This window comes from Stigmatopora argus, chromosome 12 (assembly GCF_051989625.1).
Source record: "Stigmatopora argus isolate UIUO_Sarg chromosome 12, RoL_Sarg_1.0, whole genome shotgun sequence".
In the NCBI taxonomy this organism is placed as follows: Eukaryota; Metazoa; Chordata; class Actinopteri; order Syngnathiformes; family Syngnathidae; genus Stigmatopora; species Stigmatopora argus.
The window spans coordinates 17,806,333-17,821,059 of NC_135398.1; the positions used below are offsets into that span (position 1 = coordinate 17,806,333).

A 14,727-nucleotide genomic window follows, 5' to 3' on the forward strand; every position below is an offset into this window, starting at 1 on the left:
GGCGGGGCGAGCGCGCGAATCCTGTTTTGGCGAAATGTCCGTTCCGCAAACTGTCCGTCGGGCAAACGTCCGTCGGCCAAACGTCTTTCAGCGAATCATCCGGTCACGGTTCTCCAGGTGTAAAAGACACCTGTGCATCAGGTATGTGGTAGCATCTTCCACACCAATGCCTGGACGATAGGCGAACTGCAGAGGGTCCAGCTCTGCATTCATCAGGGGGCTGAGGTGAATGAGGATGATTCTCTCCAATGTCTTGATCAGGTGAGAGGTTAATGCTACCGGCCTGAAGTGGTTTGGCTCCCTGGGGTTCGCATTCTTTGGAACTGGGACCACACAGGAAGTATTCCACAAGCTGGGGACCTTCTGCAGAATGAGGCTGAGGTTGAAAATATGCAGAATCACTTTGCCAAGCTGATCCGCACGCTCTCTCAGTAGTCTGGAGCTGAGGCCGTCTGGACCGGTAGCCTTCCTTGCCTCGATCTTCTTTAGCTGTTTTATCACCTGATCAACAGTAATGCAGAGACCGGTGGAGACCGGAGGAGAAAAAGGGGGGAGAGTTGCTTCTGGTCTGGGGGGTCAGGGGAGTGGGGGCAGGACTGAATCTGTTAAAGAACTGATTCAGTTCATTGGCCCACCACCTGTCTCCGGACTCCGGGTCTCTCTCACTGTTGCCTCCATGGCCCGAAATGGTCCTCAAGCTCCTCCAGACTTCTTTGGTGTTGCCTCTCTGGAGTTGGTTCTCTAGCTTCCTCCTGTAGATGGTGTTTCCCTTCCTTATGTCTCGCTTCAGCTCTTTCTGGACCATTTTCAGACTCTCTTTCTCCCCAGACCTAAAAAAGAATATATATGTGTATATATATATATATATATATATATATATATATATATATATATATATATATATATATATATATATATATATATATATATATATATATATATATATATATACATATATATATATACAGACGCTCCCCTACTTACGAACGCGATTGGTTCCGAGCGATTGTTCATAAGTTGCATTTGTTTGTAAGTTGATTCAGTGCTATATTTTGTATTATAATTTATGTTTAAGGCCGATATAAGTATATTGATGGTTTATACAAGTGCATTTGTATGTTTAAGGCTTGTATAAGTAACACGCATTGGTTTGTACTGAAAAAAAAACATTTAATAAAATGGAGAGAATATGTACAGTACTGTAGAGAGAGAGAGAGAGATTTATGTATTAGAAACTGGCCAAAAGAAGCGACCTAATGACGATTGCACAGTTTTCTTCTTTTTTTCATCATAAATGATGCGGTAGCACTGTATGGCATCATTCAATTGATTTGCAAACTTTGTGCAACGTTCAATATTTGGGTCCTGCTGCTCGATCTTTCTGTTTATAAATGGTACTGACGGTCGAACGATTCAATGCCCGTGAAACGCTCACCACTCTCACGCGCATCAAGCTTCGTTATTATTGCCACTCGTTTCAAATGAAATGGCTTGCCTCTTTCTTGCAACTCCCTCAATAGAAGCCTTTAGCTTTTTACCAACCATATTCAATATTGGATGCATGAGATATTTAATGATACAAATGAAAAAGGTTCTTTGCACACTGGAGATACATTCACGCACTTCCGCATTGCAACGAAGAAGAAGGTAGATGCTGGGTGAGCTGAGCTCTCACAGCGCCAGGCGTCGGTATTAGCGGCGGAAAGAAGTACTACTCCGAAAAAGGCGCGAAATACAAAATTGGACTTGCGAACATTTTTGGACTTAAACGCAATTTGCAGACATGTTCGTATGTACCGTTGTTCGTAAGTTGAATGTTCGTAAGTTGAATGTCCGTAAGTAGGGGAGCGTCTGTATTCTTTTTTTTTTACTTTAGTGCTGAGTTCTAGTAGCTTCTGCTTGCGAGTTTCATTGTGGATTTTCAGATTTTTATGAATTTACAAAAAAAAATCCCCCAGAAAAAAAATCTGCGATGTAATGAAGCCGCGATATTTGAGGCATTACTGTATAGCACTCAATAACGAATACAGACGCTCCCCTACTTACGAACATTCGAGTTACGAACAACGGTACATACGAACATGTCTGCGCATAGGTTGGGTTTTTTTTCTTCCTTTTTTTCCTTTTTTTTCCCAAGATGGTGCCGTCACGCGTAAGCCAGTGACAGTAGCTCTGTATATTCTTATGTTTTTCGTGTTTTACAGCCCTTCTATTTTTTTTAAAATTACATTTTAATATTTCTTAATACATTCCTCTTTACTTTACTTTGTACTTCATACTTTTTACTTTAATGTTTTTACAACTTTCTTTGTTCTGTGAGCCTGGCTTCTTTCGGCTACTTCTTGTAGTGCTTCTTTCCACCGCTAATACCGACGCCTTGCGCTGTGAGAGCTCACCCAGCATCCACCTTCCTCTCCCCAGTTCGTTGCAGCGCGTAAGTGCGTGAACGTATCTCCAGTGCGCAAAGAACATTTTTATCATTAAATATCTCGTGCATCCATTATTCAATATGGTTGGTGAAAAGCGAAAGGCTTCTAGTGAGGGTGGTAGTGTAAGGAAGAGGCAAGCCATTTCATTTGAAACGAAAGTGGCAATAATAAAGAAGCTTGATGCGGGTGAGAAAATGGTGAGCGTTGCACGGGCATACAACTTGAATCGTTCGACGAACGTTCGTTAAATGTTTTTTTCAGTACAAACCAATGCAGGTTACTTATACAAGCCTTAAACATACAAATGCACTTATATAAACCTTCAATATACTTATATAGGCCTTAAACATAAATTATAATACAAAATATAGCAATGAATCAACGTAGGAACAAATTCAACTTATGAACAATCGCTCGGAACCTAACTCGTTCGTAAGTAGGGGAGCGTCTGTAGTCAGTTTAAAAATTGGCAGGTCAAAACATTAGCTTGAGAATTCCAGGTATACCACCAACCAACAGGGCCAAAAGACAAAGAAAATAACCAAGTTAGACCTGTGCAACATAATTTAAGTGCAAGAAAAAGGAAGTAGAACACAGTTTTTATTCAGACATTTAAACTTCAAGTGTTGGTGTTCTGGCTTTAGATTCTTTTAAAGGAACACAAGTTACTCAACATGCTCAGCGTCCAGCAGCACTCTCCATTGTGCAGTTATTTTGGCAGATTGCAAGGCACGGCAGCAGTGTCCTGGAAACTAGTGGATGGAAGTGGTACTGCAGATACAGGATTATTTATTTCCAACAACAAACAAGATCATTTGAGCTGGATTTTGAATCGATATGAGCATTGTGTGACGCAATATCTCGATATATCACTGAGTCAAGTTTCTTAACACGCTTCATCCTTAATATCCTACCAAATAAACCCATAATTACAAATACAGTGTATCATTTTTTTTTTATCAAAGATGTGAGAAACATAGAAATGAGAAGAAATATCAGTAAATGATTTTAAGCCATTAAAATTATTAACATTTATATGAAAAAAACATTTTCTATTGTTGTCGAAGAACGGTGCATATGTGAGAGAGGAAGAGGCAAACATTTGTTAACTGACAAAACATACGGACATATACTCGAAAACACACACCAACTTAAAATGAACTTTCTTGGGGGTCCAAAATGAAAAATAAAGTTGCTTTAGGCAAATATCTGAAACACTGTGTTGAAATACAGGATACATGAAGTGGATTTAAGTTTCCAGGATTTGTTTTTATTTAAGAAATTCAAGTTACAGAATATAAAAGGCACAGCAGAGAAAGGGCCCCTGTGCTCATGCATCATGAAACTTGAAATTCTTTTGTATCTTGGAATTTTCCCATGTAATCTTTTAATAACCTGGATATTTCTGTAACTTGAAATTCTTTTGTATCTTGGAATTTTCCCATTGAATCTTCTAATAACCTGGATATTTTGGAAGCAAAGATAATCCGTAGTAGAGTTACTACTGTATTTGGCTTTTTTTCCACATCTAAATTCAAGATGTGATTGTACACCGCCCTTGGGATATCAATAGCCTTAGATATCACCCTCTGAATTAAAAATGTGCACCGATGAAAACAAGTCACAAAAGGATACAGCACTCCACTATTTTTATGTTTAGTATGTTGTCTTAAATGCCTGTTTATATATTGTATGTGTGTCCAAACTTCCAGATGGAGAAAATGATTCTGGCCATGCAAGACCCTGACATGGGTATGAAGATGAGAAACCAGAGGCTCCTTATAACAGTAATTCCCCACGCTATGACAGGTGTGTGTGTCTTGTGGGGTCCAAGTAGGAGTTTATTCGGGTTTGCCTGTGTGTTTGAGGGTTGGTGGTGTGTTGCTTATAATTGCTGGCTGCAGGTCTTTCCCCTGTGCTCAAGCATCATGAATTTTGGATAATATTGTGTGCATTCGTTTTATACGTACAGTGAGTGAGTTTGTCCTCTTATGGCCCTTTCTCTGCTGTGCCTTTGCAGGTCGTGACATAATTGAGTGGCTCATCCACAAATATATCATGTGTGACGAGGGTAAGGAGCTCATAAGATTATAAATACAATAATCACTGTCTCAGTCTGCGTTCAAATGTCACTACTTATCAATTTCCCTCTGTGTGTTATTATGTTATGAGTTATTTTTTGATGATCTGTGTGACAACTGGTTTTTTTTATGCAAGCATCAACTAATGACCAACAGAGTAATAATCCAGCAATATTTACAGTTTTGTTATCAAAAGCACTACAATTATTGCAAAGTTCAAAAGGTATGCAGTGGCACCTCGACATACGAGAAATTTGAGATACAAGTAAAATTTCGGGCAAATATTTATCTTGAGATACGAGACAAATTTTGATCTATGAGCAGACAGCCGACGCGAGAGGCTGCTCATAAGAACATCATGGGCACTGTCTCTCTCCCCACAACTCGCCCGTCTAATGTATCTCTGGTCGCAACTCCCTCTTGTAATGTCTCTGCGAGCACTGGGCGGAGTGTTGAATTTTTCCAGTGTTTTTTCCCCGTTAGTCATTGCGAATGGCGAGGCAATCGTTAATACAAGAGTTATATAAACTACTCGTTGGCAAGTGGTCGTGCGTTATCCTATTGTGAGGACATTTGTGTGCATAATTTTCGGAATATTTTGAAGGGAATACAAAAGCAATTTACCATCGATAGGTTCCATCTGAAACTCAGGGTGGAGGCGGGGCAAACAGAGCCAACCCAGTCGGGAGAAGAAAGGTATAAAAATGTAAAACAAAATTAGGAGTTTAGTGTAAAGTTAGATTAAAGTTATTTTTGAGTGTGTCTGCATCGTAATCCAAGTTAATTTGAATTTGTTTATGTTATGTTACGAGCGTTACTGTGCAAAAAGTATAAGAGAGGCTGCTTATGAGAACAGCATTGCTCTGTCTTTCTCGTCGCATCTCCCTCGCGTAATGATATCTATAAGCACCCAGCCATATAGGTTGCATTTTTTTATTGGAGATAGCGTGACCGAGTCGATAATCTGCAAAAAAAGCCAGCGGAATCTGCATGGACTTTCATAGGTTCACCAATAGGCATTCCCAAATGCACCCACAAATAAAGAGACAAGACAATCTTATGGGTTTTCTTGCAAGGAGAATCGAACCTTTAAGGTCTCTGCCCAGGTTCGTTCTGGCATCACACGCATCTTTTCCTTGTTTATTAGCTTCTAGGACCCTAGTTACAATGGACGTCTCAGCTTCCAAGAGAGGGGTGGGAAACAGGAATGAGACATCAAATAGTCAAGGACCCTAGTTACAATAGACGTCTTAGCTCTCAAAACAAATGAAGGTCATGTAGAGCCGAAGGATCTTCTCCACGTTCAGGCAGTCCAAGAGAATTGGCCTCCCTGTTGTTTAGTCTAACTAAGGAGCAAAGCATTTACTTCGTTGCAAGCAGATGTAGACTATAATAATTTTTCTAATCTTAATAAGCTAAGTAAAGCAAAGCATTCTTCATTGCAAGCAAATATATAATAATGTAAGACTAATCACCCTAACAGACTTGAAAGCAAAGCAAGCATCTGAAAAAGGCCCCAGCAAAACCAGCACTCGGTTCTGAGGCATGGAGAATCATGAAGTTCCACCTTAAAAGCCACAGTGGAATACATTAACATCTTTGCCTCGGTTATCACACAAGAAGTTTTAAATTTAGTCTAACCTAAGATTAACACTTATTTTTAAGTGTGTATAGTAATCTAAGTTTATTTCAGTTAAATTTTAAAGTTTATGTTACGAGCGCATTGCCGTCAAGTCTCTCTCTCTCCTGTCCTTTCTTTCTCTCTCACCCGCGTTAAGATGCTATGGTCTGTCTGTAATAATGTCACATTTCAGTATTGAAGATCGTAATGTCTATCTAGGTCAGGGGTAGGGAACCTATGGCTCAGGAGCCATATGTGGCTCTTTCCATGGGTACATATGGCTCTCCACTAACCTGTGAGGTAAAATATGGAAATCATTGGTGAGAGAGCGTCACTGCGGCGTCGACACTACCTACCCCTATTTTAATCATAATTTAGTTTTTTATTACTCTTCTGCGCGCATGATATCTTTGATACTGATTTTGTAAGCCACCACATAACAATGTTGTCAAAAGAAATCAGAGACTTTTTGTACGTTAAAGTGATGAAATGCATACCTGTCAACCTCTGCCGATAACTGCCCTTATAAATGATTATGATTCCCCTTACAAACCCCCCAAAAACCTTACAAACACCGTACGACTGGTACAAGTGCAAGTGATGAAATGACAAAAAAAATAAAAATTACACTTTCATATATTTTTACTTTTCAATTCCGAGAACGGCTCTCAAGAAATAACATTAGAAAATATGAATTGTTTATGGCTCTCACGGTCAAAAAGGTTCCCGACCCCTGATCTAGGTATTGGTATTTTGTGGGTAGGTAGTGAATTATAACAAATAAAAAAATGTTTCTTCATTGTAATATCCTGTTTTTAGTGTTTTTTTGGATGGTGGGAATGGATTAATTTGTATTTAGTTCATTCCTATGGGAAAAATTGACTTGAGCTACGAGTAAATTGACATACAAGATCGGTCCCGGAAGACATTAAGCGTGTATCTTAAGGTGTTACTGTACATCTTGTTTATACAGTGGTACTTATGAATGCTTCAGGACATGTTCATCTTACGAAACCCTTTGATATGCAAATTACTGTTCCAATATACGAAAACAAGATCCAACAATGAAGAAATTGCAGGCCATACAATGACGGAGTCTATTATTTCGGAAAAATGAGCTACTTAACGCCACATTGTTTTCAAGTCATAAATTGAAGTTGTCTAGATGTTTATGTGCATGTGTTCATCTGCAATGTCTGTTGCCTAACATTAGCTGCCTGCTGACACATGCAACTGCACAGAAAATGTTTTTTCATGCTTGTTATTGGGCTACCTGATAATTTAGGGGTTCACTCGGCTGACTTCGGTGCAGGCAAGCGTGGGGTCGATTCCCGCTTGGTGGTCACTTGATTGGGCGTAAGCCTTTCGGCCTAAATCTGCTGGAATAAGCTCCAGCACTCCTTAAAAACCTTGTGAAGATACGCAGTATGGAAGACGAATGAATGCTTGTTATTCATTTTAATACGTAATAAATAATTGTCTCTTATTTTTGTGTTTCTCTAAACATACAAAGAAAATTGGAACACTTAGATCATTTTTAAAGGCTTTAGTTGGAAAAATGTTTGATGACCCTGGAACGAGTTAGAAAAATTACATATACTGTACTGCTCTATTTACCAAAATTCCAAGTTGCGAAACAAGTTCTGGCACCAATTAATTTCTTAAGTAAATGTACCACTGTGTAATATATTGGCTACATGGAATTATCAACGAGTTGATAACTTAATTTAAGAAGTTGACCCAGGAGAAACTATGGGATTTTGAGTTCAGTTTTAAAGCAAGAGCTTTTTAAACATAAAATATTACATTTGTGACTTGGACTAGTCCGGTGTCATGTTTTGTTAAGGATTTTGTGATTAGGTGTGTTTTTCCCTTGCCTTTTTGATTACGAATGTGTTTTAGCTGCTGTGTCTTTCCAGTGCTCCCTCCCTCGTGTGAACCAGGTGTTTGTGGTTGTCATCAACCCCTGTCTGTGTATTCAAACCCTGTGGTTTTGTGCATCCGTGTGCAAGTATTCTCTGTCGTTCGTTACATTTTATTTTTGAATGGGACAAGCAATCAGACTTGACAGGATACGAGGATGGCCCAGGGCTTGTCAATCTCCTGGGCTCCAACTCTGAGTCCGAGTGGGACTTCTTGTCTCCTACCCGTTCTTTTTGGCTGGCATGGCATAAAGGAGCTCTCGGCAGCCGTTTCCCTGTCTCGGATTCCTGACCATGGATGGCCAAAGAATCGTATTTTTCTTTGTTGTCGGGAACGCAGTGCCATGCGCCTCCCCCAGACACTGAGGAAGACAGTGTTCAGGCCGTTGGCCAGGCCACAGAGAAGTGGGGAGATTGTCGATGGCCGAGCTCCCAGGCTGGCTGCCCGTTCTCCCGTGCCAGATTCTGACGGACACTCTGAAGTGCTGGATCCTGGTAGCTGCTCACAACACCAGATCCTGCTAGCTGTTCTCAAGGCCCGGATTCCGCTAGCTGCTGTCAAGTGTCGGTTCCTGCTAGCCGCTCTGAAGTGCCACATTCTGGTACTCATCTCTCAAGTGCCGATTCCCGCTAGCTGCTCTCAAGCGCCGGATCCCGCTCGCCGCTCTCAAGCGCCGGATCCCGCTCGCCGCTCTCAAGCGCCGGATCCCACTAGTGGCTGCAGGTTTTTGTTCCAACCGATCCAACCCAAACAATTCAACCAATGAGGTTTCTGCTGAAACAAGAAGCAGATGACTGCAATCCACTGATTGCATTTCTAAAATACCAGATTGGTGGAAAGGTTTACTCTTATAGGTTGGAACGAAAACCCACACCCACTGCGGTCCTTTCTGGAATAGTTTCCCCACATACATAGACGTACTTGGTCTCAGCACTGGCATTCACCTTTCAAGTCATCTATTTTCAACTATTGATATGCACAGATCGACTCAAACTTAGTAGCAACAGTAAAATCTACAAAAGGAATTTCCCTTAGTCCAAAATCTTCCTTCCGTGATGTGTACCACCTTCTTGACTAAGCCCTATTTAAGTTATATCCTGTAACATTAGAGGTCTTGAGGACAAATGGTCTGTCATTCTCATGAGCACCTAATCTGAATTATTTGACACTCCATCTTACGCACACAACGTCTGTAGAGGGGTCCAAAGCGAAGGTACAAGATGCGTGCTCGGCAAATTATTCCACAAAGTGGGTGCAGGTTTTCATTCCAACAAAAAGGACACCTTCACACCAATCTGGTGTCCTACAAGTGCAATCAGTGGATTGCAGTCAGGTGCTTCTTGTTTTCTGCAGTAATGTAATTGGTTAAAGTGTCTGTGCTGGATTGGTTGCACCAAAAATCTGCACCCACAGTGACCCTCAAGGACCGGTTTGGCCACCCCTTGTCTAGCCCATCAGGTGTTGGACCTGCGATTGGGTGAGAAGAGCAACCGCCCACCTGTCTGGCCCAAGGCCTGACACTGCAACAGGTCATTCTTAGTTAAAAGGGGTAGCCAACTCCAATCCTCAAGAGCCCCTATCCGGTGTGTTTTCCATATCTTCCTCCTCTACCACACCTGAATCAAATTATCACCTCATCCGCAGAAGCTTGACACCGATCCCAATTATATGATTCAGGTGTGTTGACCGGGTAGGGGCTCTCAAGTAACGAGGGACTTGGAAAATGGAATAAGGTTGCGAGGAAACATGGCAGGATAAAATCAAAACGATCCGACAAAGACAAAAATTCAGTGGTGTTTAAATAGACAAACCAGAAACTAATTATCAATGACGCACAACTGCGCGAGAGGAACGGCAAGTCAGGAGGGACAAACAAGGATGTGAAACAAGCATAAGCACACCGAAGAGAAAATGAAATAATAACCCAAACCAAAGCTAACATTAGTATACATTTCCCCCTTTTGTTATTTTACTCTCTAAAAACGAAATAAATAACACAGAAACAAACCAACGATAAACCAAACCCAGCTATAATTATTTCATTCATTTTCTGAACTGGCCTCACTAGGGTCGTGGGGGTTGTTGGAGCCTGTCCCAGCTAACGTCGGGCCAGAGGCGCGGGACACGCTGAATCGGTGGCCAGCCGATCGCAGGGCACCAGGAGGCGGACAACCATTCATGCTCACCACACTCATAAATAGGGGCAATTTCAGTGTCCAATCAGCTGCCCTGCATGTTTTTAGAATGTGGGAGGAAACCACAGTACCCAGAGAAATACCACGCAGGCACAGGGAGAACATGCAAACTCCACACAGGTGGACCGACCTGGACTTGAACCTAGGACCCCAGAGTTGTGAGGCTGACACGCTAACCAATCAAGCCGCCGAGCATTTGTTCATTCTAGTATACATATAACAGCCGAAATGACTGTTTAAATATATTTCTTCCACATCTGTAGTCAGGATCAGTGTTCTCTCATATCAAAATTATCTCAAATATGCGGTTTCGTTGGCCAGCCGAAAAGAATATTTGTTACATCCAATTTTTAACAAAATGAAGAATCACTTGGTCCTCACACAGGTATATAGCAGCTTTGTTCCTTACTCTTCTACAATCAAATATTTTTTCAAATAACATTTCAGTTGCTTGTTCTTACACTCCTGTACTAATATTTAGTGTCACTTCACTATGTTGCTTCTTTAGCTTTTGTTAGTTACTGGAGAGTAGCTGTTACTTTGTCGCTATGAATGCATTACATTTTATAGTTTACAGGTTGATTCTAGTGCCTTTTCCCTGCGCATCTGACTCCCTCCTTTTCCCTACTCGGGCCCCTTTGTTAATTGGGGTCCGAGCAGAATAAGGGAAACTCACACACGCAATACAGGCTCATTTTAAGCATGATGAATAAGCCAAATGCAAACATTCGAATATAACACTACAAACAAAAGTTCTCTCTTACCACTTTCTGATTCTCTCCCAATTGCTTACAACAAATGAGTTTGTATTTCTTCTTACAAATCGTCCAACAAATATTTTCTCTGATATTCACTAGGAAGATATCACATTCACATAAGTCAACAAACTTCCAAACAATATACACTGAACTGTACAGTACACAATTCCATCTTTTCAATTTAATTGCAACATTTTATAGAAATGTCACAATGCTCAGTCATATCCAGCTGGTGTCAGTTATGACGAGACTGGTAGGAACAATTACCCTACCTGGTGGGTGCAATTAACCCCACATTTCCTAACATTTTGGTAATTTCCAATTATCCTAACACAATCAGGTTTTGGGGGTCCCAAAATCCCCAATTTATACTGAAATGCTAGTACTCAGCCACATCCGGCTTTGCGTCAGTTACAACGAGACTAGTATGAACTATTTTACCCTACTTAGTGGGTCCTTCGTTACTGTTGGGTTCACCAATAGATACGCTTTAAGATAAGGAAGACATCGGAGGCATATTCTGCTTTATCTTGCCAGAGAGAATCGATCCTGACTCACCTTCGTCCCAGATCATTCTAAAGAATCGAATCCTCTCCTGCCCATTTAATTGCATTAGAGTCAAAACAGTTAAGGCAGGGGTAGGGAACCTATGGCTCAGGAGCCACATGTGGCTCTTTTGATGGGTGCATATGGCTCTGAGCTAAAATATGGAAACCGGTGGTGAGAGAAAAGAGTCCCGAACGCACCAATAGGAACGTCACATCTGTGGCATTGAATCTTTTTTCATTAGTCTTCTGCATTCATTCTCTCATTGATACTCATTGACATTCATTGGTTAGCAACGGCTTAACAATGTTGTCAAAATAATTAAGAGACTTTTTGTACTTTAAAAGTTGTAAAATGACTAAAATAAATCGCACATTTTCATGTGTTTTGACTTTTAAATTGTGATTATGGCTCTCAAGGAATAATATTTGTAAATAGGATTTTTTTATGGCTCTCTCTTTCAAAAAGGTTCCCGACCCCTGAGTTAAGGTTATCTATTCAAAATACTTAAGGTCAGGAATCAAAACAATTGCATAAGAATTAAAACAAGCAAGCATCCATTCAAAACACAGGAATCAAAACAATTGCGAGTCTTTTCGAAGAGCGAACGGTATTGCCACCTGGCCCGGAAACCAAGTCAAAACAATTAAGATTCCTTCCCGGATCTTCATTGTGAACTTGCAACTGGGTGAGAAGTCGAGGTTTCAAAACAATTTTGATAAGTCCAACTTGATAGAGACCTTTCCCTTTGTTTATCAGGGTTGCAAGCAGATGTACTAAAGTGACCCTTTTTAAGTGTCAATAAGCTAAGTTAAACAAAACATTTCCAATATATGATAATGTATAAACCTAAAGAAAGTGAACCATATATATAATAAACCCAACAGTTACCCTACTTCTTTTTACACGTACCTTGGATCAGGAACTCTGTTACCCTGAATTGGTGGGTCCTTTGTTACCCCACTTCTTTTTCCAGATACACTTGATGAGGAACTTTGTTACCCCGAATTGGTGGGTTCTTTGTTACCCCACTTTTCTAAAGTGACGCTTTTAGTGTCAATAAGCTAAGTAAAACAAAGCATTTCCAATATATAATAATGTATAAAACTAACGAAAGCGAAGCAGATATATAATAAACCCAACATTCCCCCCGTTTATACATTTGCATTCTAATATATAATAATAAACCGTAATAAAGCAAAGCATACTTCATTACAAGCAAATATAATAACCCGAACATCCCCCCTGTATATACATTTGCACATGATCCCATAATCATTTTTTATTTATGACAAATACAAATACACTTGGGGGAAGTCCGTTGTCTCGATCTTTACCAGAATTCACCTTACTTGCATATCTGCCCTGAAAAGGTAAGAACAAAAGCATTCTCGTTCAACTCATTTTCATAATTTGCATAATCCTGGACATCAATGTTATCACCAGTAGGCTGTCTAATAAGAATGTACAATCCTTGTAATTCGGAATTTGTTAAAGCAACTGTATCAACCCCCCTAAGTCGGTCTAGCAAAGAGCGGAGCAGGGGATAAGACAATACCCACACATTGTCAAAGTATTAGCCAAAAACAGCTATTGATATCACCTCGGTGAAGGCCAATTGTTTACATTTGCCGAAGGGCTTATCCCACCAGTCTGCCAGAAGGTGTATAGAGTACAGAGTGCCTCTTCGTTTACGGTTCAGGGTCAGGCCTTCAACGGCTCAGGTGAGGGACACATTGAGTGACGTGTTGTTGAGTGCAACATTTTCAAACATTGCATACGCCCCCTGCTCCATCAAAAGCACATCAACCGTCAGAAGCACATCAACCGTCAGAAGCATATCAACCGCTTTGCGGCGCTGGGAAGTCATGAGACTGGTGGCTGCCAGCTGTTCCTTCATTGGGAATCCAATTTCTTTTTTGGACATTGTAATGGATGTTGTTCACCCTATTCATATTTTTATTTGGCATAACCCAAAGAAAAATAGACTCCTGCTGCAATTTGGCAAACCAACCCATAAGTCGGATCGCCATCCCTCGATGAGGCTCAAAGTCTTCGAGAGAGGCCAGCCGCCGCACCGAAATTCCGAGCCGCCAATTGTATCTCCTCCACTCTAAAACAGACACTGGTAAAAACTGTGAAACCAAAGCACATAGTCCTGTTTCTTTTTTGACAGGAGTTATGATTTATTTGCCCCACTTCACCACCATAAGCCAAAACGTGGAATCAGTGAGACCGTTTGTCTTGGACAATGGGCACACCATGTCTTATCACCCAGATTCAGACCATGCCCTGTAAGGTTCAAACAGGTAAAGTTAGCACAGTGGAAAAATTGACTTTTCATTCACTGCTTCTGTAATAGGATAGACACTGTTTCAAGATTTTTCCTTTTCTTTACAAGCAGGACACTTTTTTCTTTTGTAAAAACACTTTCCCCAAAGAATGGTGATTGAGGGAGATGTTATATCCGATCGCATTTTACCTCGTCTGGCTGTTTGTTTTAACCCTGTGTAAGAAGGCTTCTGCTAACCCAATTTGAATGTGTTTCCTTAAAGATTTTTCTTTTTATGCAGTCAGCCAGATTAGCCTTATCATCCAGTTCCAATCGTGCAGTGAATAATGGCGTTTTGTAGGGTCTACTAAATAGGATTTTCATATGTTGTTGTCCTGTTGGCCTCGTTATGTCGGCAGTGATTTCATAACGAGATATGGAACCTTTTGTCCATCCAGCCAACTCCTTTGTTAACACAATTTGGGTGCCATTATCACTATAAATCAATGGTTCTTTGGAATTTCAAATCATGCACTGATATGCCGACCACAGGTTAAGCATGCTCTGCAACCAACTTAACCCTATGAGTTGTGTGGTGCCACCGTACCGAGGCCACCATCCCCCCTGTCGAGACATAGGACTTCCCATGACTCAAGCCAGCTTTGTTAAAAGCAGCTCACCCAAGTAAACTGAGGTACCAATTTGTTTTTTGTTTTAGTTTTTCCCTCAGCGTTCCCAAATTTCCATTGCAGAGCAGATTATTTGTTTCTCCATGTTAAGTTTCAAATGTGGAGTACTGGTGCTGCATTATCGTCAAAAATATCATTTGGCAAAATTAATTTTCTTTCTTTTTATTTTTGTCCTAATCTGCCGCCGCCATCCCCGAAAGGCTTATTGCAGGG

General features: G+C 40.7%; 1 protein-coding gene across 5 annotated transcripts in view; it reads left to right on the plus strand.

Annotated features, from left to right (window-relative positions):
* rgs11 (regulator of G protein signaling 11) overlaps positions 1-14,727 on the plus strand; it is a 91,284-nt gene that overhangs the window by 8,683 nt on the left and 67,874 nt on the right. For all 5 annotated transcript variants that reach the window (XR_013304065.1, XR_013304064.1, XM_077614364.1 and 2 more), the window contains exons 2-3: positions 4,142-4,238; positions 4,450-4,500. Coding sequence is in view for 3 of the 5 variants with exons in the window: in XM_077614364.1 (XP_077470490.1) it covers positions 4,142-4,238; positions 4,450-4,500 (148 nt within the window). In the remaining 2 variants the exon portion in view is untranslated. The remainder of the gene's footprint in view (positions 1-4,141; positions 4,239-4,449; positions 4,501-14,727) is intronic.